The sequence below is a fragment of the Gossypium hirsutum genome, chromosome A13 (genome assembly GCF_007990345.1).
Source record: "Gossypium hirsutum isolate 1008001.06 chromosome A13, Gossypium_hirsutum_v2.1, whole genome shotgun sequence".
NCBI lineage: Eukaryota > Viridiplantae > Streptophyta > Magnoliopsida > Malvales > Malvaceae > Gossypium > Gossypium hirsutum.
Genome location: NC_053436.1, coordinates 46,621,873 through 46,646,096, shown reverse-complemented (window position 1 = coordinate 46,646,096; position 24,224 = coordinate 46,621,873). Strand labels below are relative to the sequence as shown.

General features: G+C 37.1%; 1 protein-coding gene across 12 annotated transcripts; it reads right to left on the bottom strand.

Moving 5' to 3' along the window:
- Nucleotides 1-357: 357 nt before the first annotated feature.
- LOC121212730 (dehydrogenase/reductase SDR family member 7) lies at nt 358-20,798 on the bottom strand. 12 transcript variants are annotated; one of them, XM_041086097.1, is made up of 12 exons: nt 20,566-20,794; nt 20,390-20,445; nt 20,251-20,284; nt 18,885-18,983; nt 18,634-18,782; nt 9,163-9,201; nt 8,858-8,950; nt 8,366-8,464; nt 6,226-6,474; nt 5,981-6,064; nt 851-916; nt 358-605 (listed from the first exon to the last, which is right to left on the bottom strand). In XM_041086097.1, exons 1-12 carry the CDS (start codon nt 20,642-20,644, stop codon nt 519-521), a joined length of 1,134 nt encoding a protein of 377 aa, XP_040942031.1. In that variant the 5' UTR covers nt 20,645-20,794; the 3' UTR covers nt 358-518. The 12 variants fall into 12 exon arrangements, 7 of the variants coding, with proteins under 7 accessions (XP_040942031.1, XP_040942034.1, XP_040942036.1 ...); XM_041086100.1 differs by having other exon boundaries at nt 6,373-6,474; XR_005908100.1 differs by lacking the exon at nt 358-605 and adding an exon at nt 4,160-4,408 and having other exon boundaries at nt 849-916; nt 20,566-20,757.
- Between the last annotated feature and the right edge of the window lie 3,426 nt (nt 20,799-24,224).

Here is a 24,224-nt window from a genome sequence, read left to right as displayed (position 1 = left end):
CTCCTACTATAGTTGACTCATTTCCTTTTGAAGTCTAGTGGTTACCCCGTCGTTGGCCATGAGGAACAAGAGGCTCTGATACCTTGATGCGAGCGATCAATTTTAGAAGAAGAGAATGAAAATAAAAGGAAGAAGAAGAAAGTAGCAAAGAAGAAAGAAGAAAGAATTGAGAGAATAATACTATAATTGCATAAAAATTAACCTCAGCATGCACCAAGTACTAAAAGAGAGGAGGAATAACAGCCTTAACAACTGTCATTCAGTTACAAGGCTGGGCATAAAATGCCCCATTCTCGTTAACAAACCCCTCCCCTAAACGCACATTTGTGTAACAATTTTAACAGAAATAAATAGAAATTAACAACTATTTTGATCCCTAATTATGTGCCATAACAAGTGACATAATAGTAAAGATCTCAATCTAGTCTGCAATAGAAATTAAGATATTTTTTACATCCTGTGATCCCAGTAGCCTAACAAGTAAAAAAGAAAAGAAAAAAGATTTAATATGGTTGAGATCAAGCTGCCTTCTTTTTCCCAAAAAGTAATCCCAACGAGTAGGTGTTGCCTTTCTGCGCAGCAACTTCCACTCGACGCCCTCCAACCTAGACGAACTCACATTAGATTAACATATAAATCAAATAAAACTGAAGTAGTGACAAAAAGAGAAAACTATAAAGCAAAACCCTCGAAACGATTTCGAGAAATTAATCACAAGAAACATGAAATGAAACAACAGTTTAATTGCAGTTAAAAGTATTACAGGGTCTTATGGAAACTTTGGGAGACTATCAACATACAAATAAGATCATGTCGTGGAATGAACTGAAATAAGAATGATAGACCATACCTTGTCCATGAGCCAATAGCCAATTGTAGGCATGTACTGCACCAGATACATTACCGCAAGTACAGGCTGAAGAAAAAAGAGTAAAAACATCAAAATTTGTTTTCACCTACTACTTGCACAAGAAGAACGTTGACAACCCATCTCATGCATGAAAACTAAATAAAATTCTCAATTATACAACTTAAAAAGCCAAGAGGACTTTCAGACTCTAACTCCGTTATTTGCAAGTACATATTACCTGTTTCTTGCTATTGCTTGCTATTTGAATGAATTGCAAAAATATTCAACCATATGTAATTCAAAGTTTAATACAAGATTGATATAACAAATATCAATGGTAATAACAGATATAACTCAAATCTTGATACCAATTGTTAAGAACAATAATAGTTTTAAGAACATTTCCATTTAAAGTAAATTTTCTTCAAGAACTGCTTGATTACTGCAAAGAGCTTTGCTAGTTACAAATACAACCTAATTTCAATTAACAAATGTCTTATCCACATAATTTCACACGTGGACTGTGTCATAACCCTATATTCCAATTCTGCACTAGGCTGAGATACAACATTCTACTTCTTGCTCCTCCATGATACTAAGTTTCACCAACAAAAACACAATATCCAGTAGTAGACCTCCTATCTATCTTAGATCTAACCCAATTAGCATCTACAAAACACTCGATACGAGTATGCCCATTGGGTTGCCCAATGTTTGACCATGGGTGCAGACATAACTAGCTAACAATACTCACAACAAATGCGATATTCGAACTAGTTACAATGAGATAATTTAATTTCCCGACTATCCGACTATACCTCTTGAGGTCATCAAAGAAATCACCATCATCTTTTGTAAGATGCACATTGGGAACCATTAAAGTACTACAAGGTTTAGCTACCAACTTTCCAATTTTTGCCAGTAGATCAAGAACATACTTTCTTTGAGATAGAAAAATTCTTTTCTTGCTTCTCAACACTTTTATCCCTAAAAATTACAATTGACCCAAGTCTTTCTTGTAATAACAATATCAACATATACTACAAGAATGACTCCAACCTCAAATCATTTTTAAAACACCGAATGATCACAACTGTTTTTCTTCAACCCAAACTGTTGAACTCTCACTAGACTTTCCAAACCTAGCACAAGGGCTTTGTTTCATTCCATAAAAGGATTTTTTTCAGATGACAAACCTTTCCATGCTTCCCCTAAGCAACAAACCCAGCGATTGTTCCATATATACTTCTTCGAGATCCCCATAAAGAAAGACATTCTTGATATCTAATTTGTTGTAAAGGCCAATTATGAAAAGCGACTAGTGAGATGAATAGACAAACAAAGGTGAGTTTTGCCACAGAAGAGAAAGTATCTGAATAATCCACTCCATAAGCCTGAGCATATCTTTTTGCAACTAATCTAGCTTTAAGTCTAGCCACTAAGCCATCTGGATTTACCTTAACAGTGGATACCCATTTGCACTCAATAGCCTGTTTACCAACAAGTAAACCCTCTAGGTTCCAAATACCATTTTCATCTAATGCATGTATTTCCTCCAACATTGCATCATAGAAATCAGGATGATTCAAAGGCTCTTGAACTGTCTTAGGAATAGAATAAAATCTAAGGATTAATTAAAGAGTAAGGATGAGACAAATGGTTATATGAAACAAAATTAAAAATAGAATAGGTAAATTGGCATTTACTTTTACATAGAATAGAGTTGGATCTGATGATGGAAACACCGACATCAGACATGTATCGTAAGTCTCTTTTCGTCTGGAACAAATTTAAATAACTGATGGACTTGTCAGAACAAGAGTCCAAATAGTGACAATATACATTAACCAATCATCTTCCTCCCCCAGTTTTGGAAGATTTGAAGGCATCTCTTCTGAAAAGAATGATATTTGTTCTGAGAATGCAACATCAATAGGCACCAAATATTTCTTGAGGTCTAAACTGTAACATCAATACCCCTTTTGAAGACGAGAATACCCCAAAAAATACACTTTAAGGGTTTTGTGACATGAGGCCAAACATCTCAAGCAAAACAAGTACACTAGAAAATTCTTGGTTCTATAAGAAATAATGGTTTGGAAGGAAATAGAATATTGTCTGGGTTATCACCATCAAGTACAAGGAACATGCGATAGATCAAAGAGCAGGCCGTCAAAACAGTACCAACCCAAAATTATTACTTCAGTTCGAAATAAAAGAGCTCTAGCTATCTCAAGGAGATGTTTGTTTTTCTGTTCAATTACACCATTCTAAGATGGCATGCCAACACAAGAGGATTGATGAAGAATCTCATTTTTGGTCATAAAGGCCTTGCAAGAGTCGAAATTTAGCATTATTATTGCACAAAATCCGGCCAAGAAACTAAGTTCTTATCTTAGCACAAAAAGCATGAATATGAAAAAACACTTCTGATTTTTCATAAAATATATCCATGTCATTTGAGAATATTCATAAAAAAACATAACAAAATATCAAAATCCAAGTCTAGATACTACCGAACATGGTCCCCAAACATCTGAATGTACTAATTCAAAAGTGAAACTAGCTCGTTTTTTTTATCTCGATCTCAAGGGGCTCCGTCAGTGTTTCGCAAAGTAACCTACTTCACATTCCAAAAAAGGTAAGTCTTGAAATTAAGGGCATAACTTCTTCAACAAAAAAAGAGGATGTCTCAATCAATAATGTGCTTCGATCTGAGAGAGAATGGGACAAGCCATGCATGCGTAGAAAATATAAAGATCATTAAATACATGTCATTTACCAATAGTGTTGCTCGTTACAATATCCTATAAAAAACAATGATCGGGAAGATAATGAGATGGAGCAATTTAGGTCACGGGTACGTTTACTGACAGAGATTAAATTAAAGGCAATGTTAGGTAAATTTAATATTAATGATAAGGTGATAGGCATTAGGTTAATACTTCCAGAACCAACAACTTTATAAGTGGATCCATCAGCAATAGTAACAAGGGAAGGTGAATTTTGTGACTGAAAGATAGAGAAAAAATTGAGATTACCTATCATATGATCTATAGCTCCTAAATCGATAAATCATTTGGATGAAGAGGAAATAAAACATGCATTAGATTTACCTAGATCTGCAAATGAAGCAAAGGGAATAATGATATGACGAAAGCCAACAAAACCCACAAAAGGAAAGAATACAAACAACCCAAAACAGCACTTGAACAATACTCAAACAGTGGTCATGAACACCCAAATAGTACCCATCAACAGTACTAAAACAATGTGAAACCTCAAAAAATCAAAAAACAACCCACAAACCTTCAACCAATCAAGCACCCAACCACTAGGCTATGATCGGACCAAGTCGACATTGGAAACAAAAGTCGATGGCCGATCACTGCCCCATGCGCCTAGACGAGCCGACACGTGAAGAGGGTACCTGGATCTTCTAGCAGCACATGAGCCTTGATGCCAAAATTAACAGTTTGGCTGTCGAGCTGGTGGCTCACCTCCCTGTGACGGAGTTGTACCCAAAAGATGACTTTGAAAAAATAACCCCAAAATACCCTAATGATCCATGTTCAAAACAACAAATTTCACTAAATCAAGTCAAGGTGCTCTAATACTATGTTAACGGTTACTAAGAGAAGAATAGATTGACAAAAAGTTAACTATATTTCATCTCTAGAGCTAGTTTATTTATGTTTATATAGTGTAATAAGGAAAGAGAATAAAAAACATAATTTAATTTCCTTAGAATATGTAAACACAACCAAAGTTTTCAAATTTCCAAAAATAAATTTTCTTGTTTGATTAAAAATAATAGAGAATTTTAAAATTTGTAAGAAATTTCAAAATAGGATTTTAATAACTTAAAATGATATTCAAATTCTACCCCAGTAAGTGATTTTTCAATATTCATCATAATTCTATTTCATTTCATACACATGATCCTATTATAAAATAAAAAAACTTAAATGTCAAAATATCATTTTCATGTAATTCTAATATATTTTTTTTATAGTGTATATTATTAAAATATAATGATATACATATCACATTTTTTTACATTATTTATTTTTTATGTTATTTTTCTTCTTTTAATAACATTTTTTAACTCATAAAATTTCAATAGCCTATATTTTTCTAAGAAAATTATTATTCAAACAAAATAATCACAAAAAACAACATTTTGAAATAATGTGTTTTAAAAACCTACAATTTTAAAATTCCATCAAAACAAACCCTTAATGTATGTTTTATATTTTTTTAAATTTCAAAGAGTTTTTATTCCTTTCTTAGTTTTCGGTAATTTTTAAAAATTTTGGAAAATTCTGAAATTTCAAATTATTTACTAAGGTGGCATACAAAATCAATAATGAAATACATGTGAACCATCACACGGCAACAATTAACGGCCAAGTTAGGCATTTAATGATCACGTCATATTTTCAATTAACTTCTGATTAATTTGACTAAAAATAAAAGCCCAAGTGTTCATTTGCTTCAAATAAAAGGTAGGAGCAAAAATGGAAAATGTCGTAACTTTGAAAGCTAAGTTTGTTATTATATAAAAACTGAATTAGTAAATAAAAAAGTACGATAAAAAAGCATTAAGTTAAGAGAGAATCAACATGACACTTTTCTTGTAGAGCTTGAGAAATTTAAGTGATTACAGAAGTTATACCTTTGACTCCAAAGTTATTTCTAAAGCTCGAGAAAAATAATGGATTGGACTGTTTAACAATCGAAACTAAGGGAGAAGACATAGGTGCCTTAAGAAAGTAGCAAATCCAGTATCAAGTATTGTGTCTGATTTCTTTATACTTTCTTCTTTTCAATTATGCTTAAATTTTTATATTTCTTATATTTTTAATTTCCCCCAAACATTTTTCTATATTTTTGCTTTTGACAAAATTAGGAGTCACTCCAACTAAACCCCAGCCTCCTTATCCTTGGATTGCTTATCTAGATTTAACATATAGCGTATAGTTATTGGTTATACTGTTCCATACTTCCTAGTTGTAAGGATTGACACATAACATAAAAGATCATCATTAGACATAAAGTGAAAAACAAATGATAAGAAATTAAACTAGTATGCATGATCAAAAAGAAATTAAACTACTACGCAAATACCTGGTAGGATATCCAAACTTCCTTTAAACCATGAGAGGCAGCAATGATTGTGAGTTCTACACACCTTTCAGCTGACACACGCTTCTATAAACCAAAAAAAAAAAAGGAGTATTAAAATCATGTCCAGTGTCTACTAATTGGATCTGAGAAATGTTTTACACAAGTACCGCACAATACTAAATGACTGTTAAAGGGCATGAACATGAAGGAAAACTTTTCATTTGTACAAGAAAGGATGTAACAACCTTGCTCACTTCTTGTGATAGCATAACAGCAGCGAAAAAGGGACAAAAGCTGACTTTTATAGGAGTTAGGGAAGACAACAAATTTGCAGTTAACTGAAAAACATTTTGAGAACCAAAAAGTTTTACTGTTGAAAAAAATGGTCTAACCTCGGAGGAAACCTTAGTTCCAGAAGTAGTTGCTCCAGAGCCATTTGATGTTTCTATTGGCCCTGGGCAAACAACAGTAACCTTGATACCTTTCTGACAAAGCTGCATGCCAGAAAATAAAAGACCACGGGGAAGAATGAGAGAAAGGAAAAAAAGAAGCAGCAGAAGACAGATAGCCATTAGAAAACAAAACATAATTTGTGGTATATGTTACTAGCTGACAACTTCCACACTAAGTCTACAACCAGACAAATTTTTTCTTTTAGGTAGGAAAAGTAAAGTCACCCAAACTTTATACCCTTACTAATTTAGGAATAATAATAATAAATAAATAAATAAATAAACACAGCCTTTGACAAACACAAAAACTTAAGTTGTCATCAATAGTAAATCAACTTAGCCATATAAACTGCAGAAAACCACTCGCTCTTCCAAACACCTGGGATAGGTTAGAAAATGTTCTCATCCTTTATCGTTCAACAATGCCCTTTCCATGCACACATTTCATGGAGGTAAGTAGAAAAAATTTGGTCGCATGAGTTAGTGTCCCTTCAATATAAACTCTAACAGGTTTTCAAACTTCCCTAACAGCTAAGAAACCCGAAACAACTTTAATTCTAATAAAACTAGCCCACCTCTAAAAGTGTAAGGAATCCTCAACTCAAATCCCATGCTGCAGTCCAAATACTCTAAGCCAAAAACTTCTTGAAAAATTCACTTATAAAAACTATGCTAGAACCACAAATCTTTAAACAAACTCTTCCATTATTCATTAGCGTAACCCTTATTGCACTTAATATTGAAATACAGAACATATCATCACAGTTGAACCCTCTGAGATGTTGGACTTCTGTGCATTACCAGGCTTTTCAATTGCAATCTCTTTTAAATTGCCCCCTTCCTACTCTTCCCACTCCTAGATTTGAAAAAGTATCAATCAATTCACTGAGAACTTAACAATTTACCTTGTTACATGCAAAACAACGTACAAATTTTCAAGCAACGAGACCTCCACATTCAGAAGGCTGTTGAAAACATCTCAAAGCACAAAAAAGTATCCTAATCATAACACAGAGAAGCTAAGATAAAATGGTCCGAACTAGAAGACCATTATTTTTCAAATACAAGATTAGTTGTATTCTACGCAGACTAGACTTCACCAAATTCAGCATCCAACATCAAAATTGTCCCTATGACCAACAAATCCTAGGGAATTTGAACTTTTATTGTGAATTTAAGAAAGGCAATAATCTCCTTGTACCATTTGATATTTCAATTGCATAACTAAGAAGATATCTAGAATCCATATTGGAACCTTGCAAAGGATGAAATTACTCCCGGTGGCACCATTATGAAATATCAATTGTATCAATAGTAAGCTTTAGCAGAAACGGAAATGACTAAACCAAATAACACTCTTAACCCTAACAAATTACATAATAATTTTCAGCTTTCACATCTGAATTTTTTTATACTGAACAATGATTTCCCTAATCAATTATAGATAGGAAAATCCATGTAATCAGCATATGCACTACTCAAAAACTGTTGCGTCACCAAACTGAATTCCTAGTAATGTTAAGCCTTCTAAAACTCGTTTTACTTCTTTTGATCCCTAAACACCTGGTTCCGACCCAAGTCAGGAAGACTCTCTGACTCAGGATATATACTATTACTAACAGCATGTTTGTATCCCCACAACGTGTGAATGTTAACCATAGAATGATAGAACTACAGCATCAGAAACTATAGAGTAGGCCTTCTTCTTTTTTTTTTTTTTAACTAAAAACATGTTAAAATGACTAAACCTGCTAAAGGAAAAAGTTGACCTTCAGATGGAAATTGAATTTTTATAGTTTCTATGAAATGGCCCATTGGTTCGTTACAAACAAAAAACTAGTTCAGCATAGGATCTCACAAGAATCATTTCTTAGAACCTGAAACAAGGCAATGAGATGATTCCTTTTCTCATCAGGAAAGATTCTCTACATACCTCAGAACGCAAGGAATGAAAGTATCCATTTAAAGCATATTTAGAAGCAGAGTATACTGCCTGACCAGGTGCAGGTGTCTTTCCAGCAGCACTGCTCATCTGCACATGATTGCAATCAAACCAAACATCTATCACAACCAAATTGATTAAAATCAAAAGAAAAGGAAACAATATAACTCTACTTTCAGCTCTTGACAACTCAGAAAACATGCCATCAACATATAAGATGCTAAGCAACTGGACAGCAAATAGGGGAAAGAAGAAGTCTGTATCACAAAGTAAAATGCAAAGAATAGCAATTAAACTTACAGCCTGCAGCATCTGATCAACCATTTTCCAGAAGTATAAAGCCATGGTAAATGCCCCAAAAATATCATGAATTCATCCAATATTTTAAGGATGAGCTAGTCTTCACATAACTTCCTTTTTCTTACGATTAAAAGAAAATAATTGCAATTTTCTATGGGTGAAATATTATTCAGTTCCACATACCACAACAAAGTGACCTCTTCCCCTCCTCAGCATAAAAGGTGTCAGTAGCCGTGTGAGACATATTGTCCCAAATACATTGACATTGAATGTAGCCTAGTAGCAAAGAAAAAGAATGAAATATTTACTTTCTAAAGACAATAGAAAATTATACATATAATCCATATGTAATGTTCCATGATACCTAGACTGAGAACGTATATTGCCCCAGCAAACCTATGACCATTTGAAATTTTGTAGCAACATATGGAATTTCAAATATATCAACTAGATCTAAAAATTACTATTGCACAAGGACTCCGCCATACCTTGAGGCTTTCCTCGGTTACATCCAAAGCTGTTGTTTTCTGCACATGACAAAAACAACAATAATAACAATAAACAGCATAGGAAAAGCCACTCTATGCTTGAGATGCAACTGTTCAAATAAACAGCTATGAAACTATCTCTAGAAATATTATAGCAAAATATCATGTACTATCATGCACTGACTGTCAATACAAGTCAGTTTGTTTGAGTTAGAGAATTACATAATATGCCTTGTCAGTTTGTTTGAGTTAGTCTTGGGGGATCGCAACACCAAATTTTTTCACACTCGCACTTTGAGGAGAAAGAAGCAGAATCAAATAACCGCCTTAAAAATGATTTGGGAGAGTGGATCATGGATGAAGAGCAGCTAAAGATCGAAGCAGTCAATTTTTATAAATCTTTGTATGGTGAGCATCCTGGCCCGACGAGAGGTTTACCCACAAGCGCTTTCCCGACCCTCACTGACGAGGAATTTTAACCTCCTTAATAATCCAGTTTCTGATGAGGAAATCAAAGTCGCTTTGTTTGACATGGCACCTTTGAAGGCTCCAGGAAGTGATGATTTTCACGCCCTTTTTTACAAGTCAATGGGATCATGTTGGACCCTTCGTTTGCAGATGGGTTAAGGGGATTTTTGCTGGTGAAAACATTGATCCGGATTTAAATAATTCGCTTATTGTTCTTATCCCTAAAACCCAAAATCCAGAAGGCTTTGCTCAATTTCGAACAATTAGTTTGTGCTCTGTTCTCTACAAACTGGTTATGAAGGTTATTGCTAATCGGTTTAAAGTAGTTTTCCCCAAAATTATAGCTCCTGAGCAGATTGGTTTTTTACCAGGACAGAATACCACAGATAATATAGTCATTGCACAAGAGGTTATCCACTCTATGAGGAGCACGTAGAAAAATAGGAGGTGGATGGCCATCAAAATTGATCTGGAAAAAGCTTATGATAGAGTGCGTTGGGATTTCATTGACTCGTTGCTCCAAGCTGCAGGTATTCCTAATTTTTTACATAATGTTATTATGTCTGCAATTTCCAGCTCTACTATGTAGGTGTTGTGGAATGGGGTTCCAACTCCGAAATTTTGACCAGCTAGTGTCACGGACTTAGGATTTTTGCCTCACAATCCGTGCGGCCTTAGGCAGTTTCTTGCTTCAAAAACGCCTAAGTCAGCCTAACTCCCACAATTTGAGGATTCAATAGAATTCCCCTTTGAAAACCAACACAAACGAAAGCAACTCAACGATCAAACAAAGGCGAACGAAGAACGAAATAAGAACAAGCCACGAAATATCAAGAACACAAGAGAGAATAATGTTTGAGTGAATACTCTCAAGAACTCTTATTATTCCTCAAAACTCAAGTGATTTACATTGAGGGGAGAGGCCTCTATTTATAGTAGAGCCTCCCCAAATCTAACGGTACAGATCAAGTACATGAATGGCTAAGATCGAATGGTATCTACAAATCAAATCTCTAAGATTTACAAAATCATATCTCCTAAGATTACATATCAAATCTACGATTGTATATCTTCGAAGATTATGTTTCCATATGTGACGAGCTTGTAGATGGGCCTTCAATCTCTTCAAGCAATGGGTCAGTCCGATCGGGCCAAATGACCTCCTTCCCACTTGATGGATCACACGAATGTGTCATGGTTGCGGGCTCCCATGCGCAACCCATGACATTCTCCCCCACCAAATCTAGCGACGTCCTCGTTGCATCCTTCGCGTGGTAACGATCTATCTTGTCTTGAAATTGCCACAAGGCTTCAGCGGGTTCCCAACTTGTCTCACTATCAGGGAATCCCTTCCATCGGACTAGGTATTCATGCCGCGGTCGATAGTACTTTCGTCTGATCACACGATCCCCCTCTATGTTCTCCACTTCTCTATCATAGGCGGTTTTTGCCCCCATCGGTGCTCGTTTGAACTTGTTTCGGTTTGGGTCTTCTCCATCTTCATGGAATGGCTTAAGCATACTCACATGAAACACTGGATGGAGTTTGAGTTTTTCAGGCAACTCAAGCTTGTAGGCCACCTTGCCTACCTTCTTCAAAACTCGGAACGGCCCCTCATAACGTCGAACAAGCCCTTTATGCAACCCATTGTGTCGCAAAATTTGGTGCAGTTTAGCAAGGACGGAGTCACCAACCTGATATTGCACATCCCTTCGATTCTGATCCGCCCACTTCTTATTGCGCTTACTTGCCTTGTGAAGACAAGCTCTAGCCAAATCGTTTTGCTCTTGCCAATCTCTCGCAAATCGATAGGCTGCTGGATTCGGTCCCCCATAACGAGTCGCAACAGCATTAGGTGTAAGTGGCTGTTGTCCTGTTACTATCTCGAACGGACTCTGGTTTGTCGCCCCACTTCTTTGCAAATTGTAAGAAAACTGAGCCACATCTAGCAACTTTGGCCAGTCCCTTTGTGTGGCACTCACATAGTGCCGTAGATATATCTCCAACAACGCATTCACTCGTTCAGTTTGCCCATCGGTTTGTGGATGCATGCTGGTTGAAAAGTTCAAGTTCGAACCCATTAATTTGAACAACTCCGTCCAAAATCGTCCCGTGAATCGCCCATCTCGATCGCTGATGATAGATTGTGGCACTCCCCAATACTTCACCACATGTCTAAGAAACAAGCGAGCAGCCTCCTCAGCAGGACACTCCTTGGTTGTGGGGATAAAAGTTGCATACTTCGAAAACCTGTCCACCACAACAAAAATGCTTGCAAATCCATCAGATTAGGCAAACCTACAATAAAGTCCATGGATAAACTCTCCCATGGGCGCTCCGGAATAGGTAAAGGCTGTAGCAACCCAGCAGGAGCCTTCAACTCGATTTTATCTTGTTGGCACACCAAACAAGTTTTCACATAAGTCTCCACATCGTCACTCATGTGAGGCCAATAAAATCGATCCTCCAAGAGAGCTAAAGTGCGGTGCATGCCTGGATGTCCAGCCCATCTTGAATCATGACATTCCTTCATGACTTCCTTTCGTAAGTTCCCATGTTGGGGCACATATAGACGTTGTCCTTGAGTGTATAGTAATTCTCCCTCGAGCCAAAATCGCCTCGTTTTTCCCTCTTAAATTTTTGGCCGTGGAATCGTGGGACAACCCTTCTTGAATGCGCTCCAATAAGGGACTATTGGGTTGGCTTATCGTTGCAAATTCCATCTTTCGGCTAAGCGTATCAGCTACAATGTTGCCACTCCCCGGCTTGTACTCCATGCTAAAATCAAACTCTGCTAGGAAAACCTACCAACGAGCCTGTTTGGGGGACAACTTTTTCTGGGTTAGGAAATAACTATTTGCAACATTATCAGTGAATACCACGAACCTGGAACCCAGCAAATAGTGCCTCCATGTGCGCAAACAATGCACCATAGCAGTCATCTCTTTTTCTTGGACCGTGTATCTCCGTTCTGTCTCATTCAGCTTTCGACTCTCAAAAGCAATTGGATGTCCTTCTTGCATCAATACTCCCCCAATTGCATAGTCTGAGGCATCCGTGCGTACCTCATACGCCTTTGTAAAATCCGGTAAAGCAAGTACAGGTTCACTCACCATTGCTTGCTTTACTTGGTCAAAAGCTTTCTCACACCGAGAGTCCCAGTCCCATACTTTGCCATTTTTCAATAAGTCCGTCAAGGGTGTAGTGATCTTGGAGTAGCCTTCAATGAAACGTCGATAGTAGTTTGCTAAACCAAGAAAGGACCGCAATTCCGTTACCTTGGTGGCTCCCAATCGGAAATTGCTCGGACTTTGCTTGCATCCATTCGGATCATGCCACCTCCTACAATATGGCCAAGAAAAGGCACCTCTCGTTGGGCAAATGAGCATTTTTCCTCTTTGACATACAGCTCATTTTCCCGTAGGACTTGGAACACCTCTCTCAGATGTCCAACATGCTCCTCAAGCGTCTTACTATACACCACAATGTCGTCAAGATAAACAACCACAAAGCGATCTAAGAAAGGTTGTAATACCTTATTCATTAGGGTGCAAAATGTTGCCGGAGCATTTGTCAACCCGAACGGCATCACCAAGAATTCAAAAGACCCATACCGAGTCACACAGGCTGTTTTGGGCTCATCCCCTTCGGCTACTCTCACTTGGTAGTACCCCGATCGCAAATCCAACTTAGTAAACCATCTCGCGCTACCAAGTTGATCGAACAAATCTGCAATGAGAGGAATGGGATACCTGTTCTTCACAGTGATCTTGTTTAAGGCCCTATAGTCAATGCACAATCTTAAGGACCCATCATGCTTCCTTTGGAATAACACCGGCGCTCCAAATGGGGCTTTGGAAGGTTTAATGAACCCGGCATCTAGAAGTTCCCTTAACTGCTTCCTCAATTCCTCCAACTCAGGCGGAGACATTCGATATGGTGCCCTTGCTGGTGGCTCAGTATTAGGCAACAACTCAATCTTGTGATCCACCTCCCTCTTTGGTGGCAATGTCTTGGGCAACTCTGTGGGCATTACATCTTGAAAAGACTGCAACAACTGCTTCACTTCTTTTGGGATTTCCTCCTCGAATTTCTCCTCCACATTGTTCCTTAAGGTGGCTAAATAGGAGACTTCGTTTCTACGTACTCCTTTGGCAAATTGGATTGCCGACAATGTTTTGCCTTCCATGTTTCCCTTTCTTTTCATTCGCACCATATAACGATGGTTCGAATCAGAGATCATCATGTAGTTCTCGGAAGGATGAATATACGCATTAAGTCGGTCAAACAAACTCAATCCTACCACAAAATCATAATCATCAAGTGGGATTACCTTAATGGTTGCCTTGCCTGTCCACTCGCCAAGTTTGAGTTCCACCCCTTTAGCCACACCCGTTATGGGAATACTTTCTGAGTTTACCGTTTTTATTCGACCCGAATCTTCCTCCACTTTGAGACCGAGTTCCTTCGCCATCTCTTTAGACATGAACAAATCAGATGCACCAGTATCAACAAGGGCATTCAATTTTCTGTCTGCCACGATGATGTCCACAAACATCAGCCCATTACTCGTCTTGTCTTCAACACCGCCCAATATCGTACCAAGACTTTTGGTGTCAGGATTGGCCTCTTCGCGTGCTTCCATAGCATTGAAAGCGGCCCTCTTTGGACAAACACTCAACCGATGTGGACCTTGGCAAAGAAAGCATCTCATTGGCTCTTTCTTATCCCCTGGTCTACCATTATAATTCCTTGGGGCTTCGCCACTCCTTTCTGTTTGCTCTTTGTCTCCCCCACCATTGCCTTTGGGTCTTGGCTTGGGTTTGGAAGCATCATTATTGTCAAACTTTCTCCCACCAGCTTCGTAGAAGTTCTCTGCCTCAGCCATAGCTACAGTCAAATCGGTGATGCCTAGGCGGCGCAACTCTTGCTTAGCCCACATTCTTAGCCCATCCTCAAACATATAAAATGCTTCCTTCTCATTCAAGTCTGAGATCTGAAGCATCAGCTCACTAAACTCCCGCACATAATCTCGAACAGTGCCTTGTTGCGTAAGCCGACGCAACTTAGCACGAGCCTCCTTTTCAGCATGCTGCGGATAAAACTGCTTCTTTAACTCTCCTTGGAACTCCTCCCAAGTCCCAATGGTCGTTCCTCCACGTCTCTCATCCGTGGACCTACGTCGCCACCATAAGAGAGCAACATCAGTAAAGTAAATCGAAGCAGTGTTTACCTTAGTGGCATCATCCTCAATGCCCATTGCTCGAAAATATTGCTCCAATTCCCACAGGAAGTTGTCCACTTCTCTCGCAGACCTAGCCCTCTTGAACTTCTCGGGTTTTGGGACATCTACATGGCGTTGCTTCGGTCCTGAAGTCAACATCCCATTTCCCAGAGCGACCTTACAAATTGTGAGCTCCCCCTTAAGCTCAGCAATCTCCTCTTTCATGGCAGTCACCAGGGCCTCAAGAGCTTCGTCCCTTACCGTCAGCTTGTCCGAAGTGGATCTAAGAGTGTCAAGCACAAATACTTTGATGTCTTCCCTCAGTTCCTCCATACGGGTTAGGACCACTTCGAGTGTCTCCCTCATGTCACCAACAGACTCCTCGAGATTGACCACTCGATTTTCCAAGCTCGACAACATGTCCCTCGATCGACTAGCCTTCCTGGCCCTCCCACGGGTCTCCATTGGCTCATTCTCACCAACTTCTCTCGACATCCTTCAATAGTGCTTTCGAAAGACTGGCTCGGATACCAACTGTCACGGACTTAGGATTTTTGCCTCACAATCCGTGCGGCCTTAGGCAGTTTCTTGCTTCAAAAACGCCTAAGTCAGCCTAACTCCCACAATTTGAGGATTCAATAGAATTCCCCTTTGAAAACCAACACAAACGAAAGCAACTCAACGATCAAACAAAGGCGAACGAAGAACGAAATAAGAACAAGCCACGAAATATCAAGAACACAAGAGAGAATAATGTTTGAGTGAATACTCTCAAGAACTCTTATTATTCCTCAAAACTCAAGTGATTTACATTGAGGGGAGAGGCCTCTATTTATAGTAGAGCCTCCCCAAATCTAACGGTACAGATCAAGTACATGAATGGCTAAGATCGAATGGTATCTACAAATCAAATCTCTAAGATTTACAAAATCATATCTCCTAAGATTACATATCAAATCTACGATTGTATATCTTCGAAGATTATGTTTCCATATGTGACGAGCTTGTAGATGGGCCTTCAATCTCTTCAAGCAATGGGTCAGTCCGATCGGGCCAAATGACCTCCTTCCCACTTGATGGATCACACGAATGTGTCATGGTTGCGGGCTCCCATGCGCAACCCATGACACTAGAGGTGTTCTACAAGGTTGTCCTTTATCTCCTTATTTATTCATTTTGTGCATGGAGTGGTTGAGTCACAATATTCATGTTGCCATTAATGTTGGAAAATGGTCCCCTATTCGACTGGTTCGCAATGGTCCACCGCTTTCTCACCTTTTCTTCGCAGATGATTTGATCCTTTTCGGTCATGCTGAGGAACATCAAGCTCAGGCCATCAAGAATATTCTTGATGATTTTTGTAACTACTCGGGCCATAAATAAATACGAGGAAGATGAATATTTTTTCCTCCAAAGAGGTGGGTGGTAGTTTAAGGAGGCATATCAGCAGTTTTTTTGGTTTTCAGGAAGTGAACAACTTGGGGTTTTACTTAGGTGTTACCCTTTTTCACGAGAGGGTTACAAATAATACCCTACGTTTCGTGGTTGATAAGGTTCATAGCAAGCTGTCTAGTTGGGATGCCTGACAACTTTCTTTGGCAAGTAAGGTGACTTTAGCTCAATCTGTCCTTCTGTCAATCCCAAGTTACTTTATGCAAACAATGATGGTTCCTAAAGGTCTATGCGATAAGATCGAACGCATTGTTCAAAAATTCATTTGGGGATCCACTAATGGTACGCTAAGGTAGCTTTGGTAAGTTGGGATTCGATGTGTCAACCGAAATCTCATGGGGGCCTTGGTCTGAGACATTTGGATGATCATAATACTTCTTTCATGATGAAGATGGATTTTAAATTTGTCTCTAATATCAATGCTTTATGGGTTCGGGTCCTTCGTACAAAATACGGGATCCCCAGTGGTTTACCTGAAAATATTTCGAGGGGGCGTTGTTCCTTCCTATGGAGATCCATTGCCAAGGTATGACCCTTTATCCGTGAAAATCTATGGTCCGTTGGAGACGGTAAGAGTATTCAATGTTGGCGAGATCCTTGGATCCCAAATTGTGGCCCCTTATTACCTTATATTCCATGCTCTACTAACCTTAAAATGGATTGTACGCTTAGTAATATGATTGCAGGTGATGGATCGTGGAATTTAGATCTTTTTCGTTTGTGGATTCCAGAAGAGATTGTTAACAAAATTGTTGGAATTTCACCACCACATCCTTCTTTGGGACCTAACAAAATAGTCTGGGGAGCTACATTGACTGGCTTATTTTCTATCAAAAGTGCCTATCAGAAGGTACACTGAATCCTAAAGAATGTATTTGGGAGATGCCTTGGAGTTTTAGTGGACCCCAATGAATCCGGTTCTTTTTATGGCTCGCCCTCAAACATCACTTACTTATGAACGCCAAAAGGACAAGGTGAGGCTTTGGGAATAGCAGCGGTTGTGGATTTTGTGGACATGAATGCGAGGATGTTAGAGACTGTTTGCAGCCAGAATCATTTGGGATAATATTATCCCAAAAGAAAGATGATCCAGGTTTTATATTGGTTCCCTTCACAATTGGATGACGATTAATCTCAAAAATCATTTCTCTGTTTCTTTAGATGGGGTGGACTGGCTGTGCTTTTTTGGGATTATTGCTTGGCGCATTTGGAAGAACCGCAACTTCTTTATTTTTCAGGACTTTTCTTGGAGTTATGAAGAGATCCTTAAGGGCTCATACAGTTGGGCAAAGCAATACTCATTAGCATCAAAAGCAGCTTATCACAAGGCACATGGTTATCCACACACTTCGCATACAGATAGCAATTGGGTAAGCTTGAAATCTAATGGTTCGGTTAGACTGGATGAAGGCTTTGCAACAGTTGAGGGGTTTGTGTGCGATCATAATGATGGGTGGATCATGGGCTACTGCAGATATTTGAGCAATTGTACGGTGGTCGAGGCTGAGCTTTGGGGGATCTTAGACGGCTTAAACCTTATTTTGGATAGAAGTTTCGAAAGGGTCTTCATCCAAATTGATAGTATTGAAGCTGTTAATGCTATTCAAGTAGGTTCTTCAAGAAATTCTAATTCTGCACTCGTCAGAAGAATTCATTTTATCCTCAAAACACTAAAAAATTGGAGGATTCAACATATTTCTCGTGAAGAAAATCTAGTTGCCGATAGATTGGCCAAGTCAGTTCATTCTAAAAGACTAGGCTTAAGATTGATTGAGGATCCTCCTATGGGGATTTAGTTTTTATCCTTCTGTAATCTTTTCTTTTCACCAAAAAAAAAAGTGATAAAAACCTGTTTCTTTTGGTTTGGAGCAGGATGGAAAGGGGTAAGCATCTATCACTTTGACACCACAGAAACATCTATCAAGTAAAAGTATTTATTTCAACAAACTGGCAAAAGAAAAAGCATTAAATATTTTTCAATGCAACTGAAGAGAAAATAGATACCCTCAACAGTAAAAGGTTTGAAAGCAAAAGCTTTGAGAAGTGAAATATGATGATTAATAATTAAATACAGATCAAAACTTAATACCACCTTTTTAAATATTAATATTCAATTGCTGCCCCTCCCAACCAAAATAAGAAGAAAATGGCCAATACTGTGGACTTCAGCAGACATCCTAATGATTTATTTAATTTTACTATTCTATTTTCATTCATTTCAAGAAACCTGGTTAACATTAGAAAACGTAAGTTCAATACACATATTTCTATCCAGCAGTGTAGAATACTGATGAATCTCTATCAAGAATGAGGTTGTGCACACTTACAGGACGCTCATAAGCTGCATTGTGGATCATATAATCAACACCAACACCAGGAAAAAAGGATTCTGCTTTGTCTACAGCTTCCTTGAGTGTAGCCTCTCCAGATGTCAAATCAAGGGGCAAAATCTTTACCTGTTCAGGTGCATATTTACCTGCAAGCATACTAATATTATATACTAAAGAGGAGCCAACTAGGAAATAAATTTAAAATTTTTATTAAAAATTAAAAGCTAGGACCCAGGCCTCAGGCATACCAGTAAGTTGTTTCCTAACTCGCTCCAGTTCAGTTTCATTTCGTGCAGAAAGAATAAGTTTGGCCCCTAAACTTGCCAATTGTTTAGCAAGAATTTCTCCTAAACACACCATTATAAATAGAATGTGTCAAAAATGTGAAACAGCAAAGCAAATCAGCTGCAAAACAATAAAAGAAAATCTATGCCACATCATAGAAGACAGACAATCAACAAAAGGAACACAGCTCAAAAATCCCTCAAAGGCAAAAGCTATCAATAGACGAAACCTCTTAAAAGTAGGGCAAGAACTTAATTGCAATATTCAAATAAGGTTTGTCATCCTGTACTAAAATTCGGCAGAACATAGAATTTATAAAAGTGGGACATAAAACAAGATGAACGAAAAGACATTTTCAGTTCTTCACGGAATAAGACTATCCAAGAATCTGTTAAAATGTGTTTGAAATTTAAACGAGCCCTCAGATTCCACTTGTCGTAGTCACCAATTTATAATATAACATAATTATTGATTTTAAATTGGTGAGAGAGCATTCTGTCAGTAGTAAGCTATCCATACACAACCTCCACGTGTTCTCTATCTAGACCCTAGTATGTATGCTTTATATCAACATTAAAATTAAGGTACATATTTTATAGCCTTTAATTTCAGAACCCTAATCTATTTTGATGGAAAAAGCATAGATTTTTGCACCACTAAAAGTGTAAATCTAATGTGCAAGATTTAAGGCACGATAAACTATCTATTAATCCCTTTTTATTTTAGGATGACAATTCAAGATGTCACAAAAACTCTGGTCCGTTCACCCTGTTAGTTCTATTCAGGCATCATTTACCAAAGAGATTGTATTTATTTGAGCCGTTCTGAAGGTATTTACCAACTGGCCAAGCAGCATTACACTCCATCTAGGTTTGGCAATAACTCAAACCACCTTCCCTGACATTTTCTGTGGTAATTTATTGACAAAAAAGAAAGAACTAACTCAAGGTCTTGAACCATTAGTCTATTACCATAGACCAGAAAAATAGCTGACTTCTTATACCTAAAAGTCAAGCATGATTACTATTGGAACTTGGAACTGTATAGATATATCAATGAGAGTTAGGTACGAGATGTTTCTTCAATATTTGGAACAAAAAAAATCAAAAAAACAATAGAAATGGTTATTTAGCATGAGTAAACTATATATGCTCTAAGTCCCAAAAAGAAGTCTAAAATCATATAATTATCAAAGATAGCAAAAATTAACAAACAACCTCAAACCATATTGTTATGAATTGAATTTAATGAATTAATTTTACAAACCCAAAATAAGTAGCAAAATTTAGGAAATGAACAAAAATAAATAAATACTATTAGAAATTTTACCAATCCCACGGCTAGCTCCAGTAATCCACACAACCTATCCAATTTCAAGAAAAGGAAAGTGGGGAAAAAATATATAAATACCCCAAAATACAATAAAAAAAAAAGCTTAAACTTTAAGAAATAATATATAAAGAATTACCTTATCTTCAATTTCTTCACGCTTTACATGCCTTCTAGATAGTAAAGTAAAATCTCCTGAAGTGTATAAGAAAATTCCAAAAAAAAAAAACAAAGAGATACAAATTTGAGAGAATTAGATTAAATACTACCAAAGAAGAAAATGAAACTATAACAGGATTTCTTAGACAACTTTACCATCAGAAATGGCAAACTTGAAGAGAAGAGCGGAGAGAACGAGAATAAGAAATAAGGAAATGAAGAAAAGCGTTAACATTTTCTGATTTTAATTCTTTTTGCCTGTAAATAGAATGCCGCTTGACTTTAAATCCACACTACTATTTAGGGCCCACTACTGGTTATTGTTCTTTTCGACGGAGGTTTACTTATGTGTTCTCCCTTTAGTTTTCTTTTTTAGTCGAGCCATGAACAGGGATGGTGTGATTATTTTACTTTTTATGTCATGGCACAATATTATTATAATATTTAATGTTGTTATCATCATTATTTTTATACTAATTGTAAAAAAATATATTGTCCATTTAAACTTACTCTTAATTAGAACTCATGAAAACGAAAAATCATATTTAAAAAAAATATTTTTTTAGGTAAACTATATTATAAGTAACTCAATTATAATTTAGTTTTTTTAGCCATCCAACTATTAAATGTTTTAAATTGGTCACTCAATTAATTAGATTTTTTATTTTCTGTTAAGTTTCTGATAGAAGGGTGAAGTGGCAGTTAAAAAATTAGTATAATAATAAATTTAGCCATTAATTTTTATATATTATGTTAATTTAGTCATAATTTAAAAAAAATAACCCTCATCATTATAAATTATCTCAATTTAGTCTTAATTCTAAAATATATATATATACATAAATATTTTCAAAAAATATAATAAATTCTATATATAATTATCCCAATTTGGTCCTAATTCTAACTCTTTTATGTCATTTGCTTTTCAGGCTTCGTATTTCTTCTTCTTCTTTTTTCTTTTTAGATTAATTTTCTCAATTTCGCATGATTAAAATCTTCTCTCTCCCTCTCTCTTTTTTTTTTCAAAATTGACTATTGGGGTGTTTATGGTGATGGTTGGGTCAAAAGGTATAAGGGTGAAGCTTAGAAATGGAATGGTGATGATGCCAGTGAAAGATATTCAAAACGAGAAAGAATTTTTTTCCGCTTTCCCTTTCTAAAAACCTAAATGTTTGTGACAGCCCAAAATTGACCCTAGTCGGGAAGTGGTTTCGGGACCGCTAAACCGAGTCACCGAAAGGTTTGAATGTGATGTTTATTGTCTAGAATATGTAATCATGAATGTGTGAAAATTTCAAGCTTCGATTTAGTTGATTGCATGTGAATTTAGTCAATAGGACTTATATGAGAAAATTTTAAAATGTGATAGGTCAATGCATGAGGACCTATTAGTGCATGTGGAAGAAAAAGGGGACTTGCATGTCAAATTCCCCCTCCCTAATATGTAGTGGTCGGCCATGCTATGGGTGGAAACATGTCACCAACATGTTGTGTTAGTGATGTATGGTAAGGAAAATAAAATAATAAGCATGATAATTAAATAATGAAAGGAAGGGTGATGAAAAAAAAAAGAAAAAAAAATAATGGTCTCATGCATACACCCCATTGCCGTGAGCTAAAGGAAGGAAAAGAAAGGTTTTGTTCATCCTTTTTCAACCTCTTTTGACCGAAAATCCTAAGGAAGAGGATTAGGAGGAAGTTTGGCCATGCATGTAACTAGATTGAGGTATGTTTAATGTTATTCTTTGAGATTCATGTATATTTTAAGTTGTAAGTTCAAAATCTACCTAGCCATGGTTCAAACTTTGTTAAATGTTGGAGATGACATTCGGCCATGAATGTTACGTTCTTGGTTGGTATTTTGATGTCTTTGGTGATGAGGTAAGGAGATGGTTGACTTTGGGTGTTTAATAAAAGGGTTTGGATGTGAGAGTGTGTGAGAAGTAGAAATGAGGAGTCTTAGCAACTCCATGAAGGTTCGGCCATGGTAGTTTGAGGATTAGAGATTTTATTTCTTGTTAAAAATTTGATGAATCCTAGTGTGTGAAGTGTTTGAACCAACTAAGGATTAATAGATGCATGGGTACAAAGTAGGAAGAATCGGCTACTATGGTTGACACCAATGCCGAATGTAAAGATGTTATAGTAAATAATGTATGTGATTTGAGTTGATAATGTGAAAAAAGGATAATTAGATGTATTATAAATGATATAAAGATTTTAGAAATTATTTTGGTTAGGTGTGTGTATGATTAAGTATATTCGGCAATATACTTAAAGTGAGTACTTGATATTATATGGGAGTATGTATATTCGGCCACATGAGTAAATATATATATGATGTTAAATTTGATTATGTATAATGGGCATTAAGATGTGGAACTTAAGAAATGTAGTCATATGTGGAATTACATGATGTTATAGTTGACATTGTACACACATACATCCATTCGGCCATCAACATGAGTAATTAGTGAGGATGGTTGCCGAATATACAAACATACATAAGCATGTGTAATTGAATTATGAATGTTTAACAAGATGGTTAAACTAGTGAATTATTGATTAAGCTCAAGGAGCTAAAGGAGGAGAATCAAGCAAAGGCAAAGAAAAGATCACTGAGTAGCCGAGTTGGAACCGTCTTACCCAACACAAGGTAAGTCATTAAGCATGTAGTTGGTATTATTTCAAATGGTCATAATGTTTATGTATTGATGCTGAATGGAATGAATAAATATACATATATATATATATGCATGTACGTATGTGATGATGAAATTGTTGAATGAAAAGAAAAGAGGTAAGATGTACTGAGTTGTTGATCTCGGCACTAAACGTGCGGGTATAACCATTTATGACCATGAGATTGGCGCTAAGTGCGCGGGATTAAATTGTACAGCACTAAGTGTGCGATTTGACTATGTTGCACTAAGTGTGCGAAATGAATATGATGCACTAAGTGTGCGAATTGACCATGCGGCACTAAGTGTGCGAGTTTGACTATGTAGCACTAAGTGTGCGATTTGATTACGTAGCACTAAGTGTGCGAGTTGATTATATAGCACTGAGTGTGCGGACTCAATATACATTCGTGAATCATTATGGACACTATGTGTGCGACACTATTGAGTCGATCGCGGACAGCGGATCGGGTAAGTGTCTTGAGTACATGGCTAATAGGTGCTATGCTTATACTTGGTGTTGAGCTCGGTAAGTTTGAACCTATGTGACAAATATACTTGAAGTCACGTACATAAAATTTATCGTAGGATGGGTGAAAGGCCGTTTAGTCGTTTGATTGTAACGAAAATAAATTGATTTATGAAAATGCCTCAATGTCCTGTTGATGAGTATATGGAATGTGAATGCATGAATTGATATGAAACTGAATCGATAGGTTGGAGGAACTATGGTATGGTTCGGTATGGATGGAGTAAATTGTCTCGTTCCATTTTGTTTCCTCTTGTGATAATGTTATTGATGGATGGTAGTGCATTGCTTATGACTTACTGAGTTATAAACTCACTCGGTGTTTCCTTGTCACCCATTATAGGTTGCTTGGACTCATCTATTTTTGCGGGGTCAGGCCGTCATCGAAGTCATCACACCGGATAGCAAGTTTTGGTACTTTCTTCTTAGTTGGCTTAAAAGAACATTTTGGCATGTATAAGCTATTACGTTGTGTTTGAACTTTGGCATGTAAACTTTAAGCCATGCAAAAATGGCACGAATGTTCGATTGAGTTGGATCAAGGGTAGGCATGAAATGGACCTAGTTACTTTCGTAACAGATGCTGGCAGCAACAGTGTCATGAG

Excerpts from the sequence above, each read along its gene's own strand:
- LOC121212730 (XM_041086097.1), bottom strand. The coding sequence starts at position 20,644 with ATGTTAACGCTTTTCTTCATTTCCTTATTTCTTATTCTCGTTCTCTCC. Across the intron at positions 8,465-8,857 it reads GAAGAGGTCACTTTGTTGTG|ATGAGCAGTGCTGCTGGAAA; the intron begins GTATGTGGAACT and ends AATCATGTGCAG. Across the intron at positions 6,065-6,225 it reads TATCACAAGAAGTGAGCAAG|AAGCGTGTGTCAGCTGAAAG; the intron begins GTTGTTACATCC and ends TTTGGTTTATAG.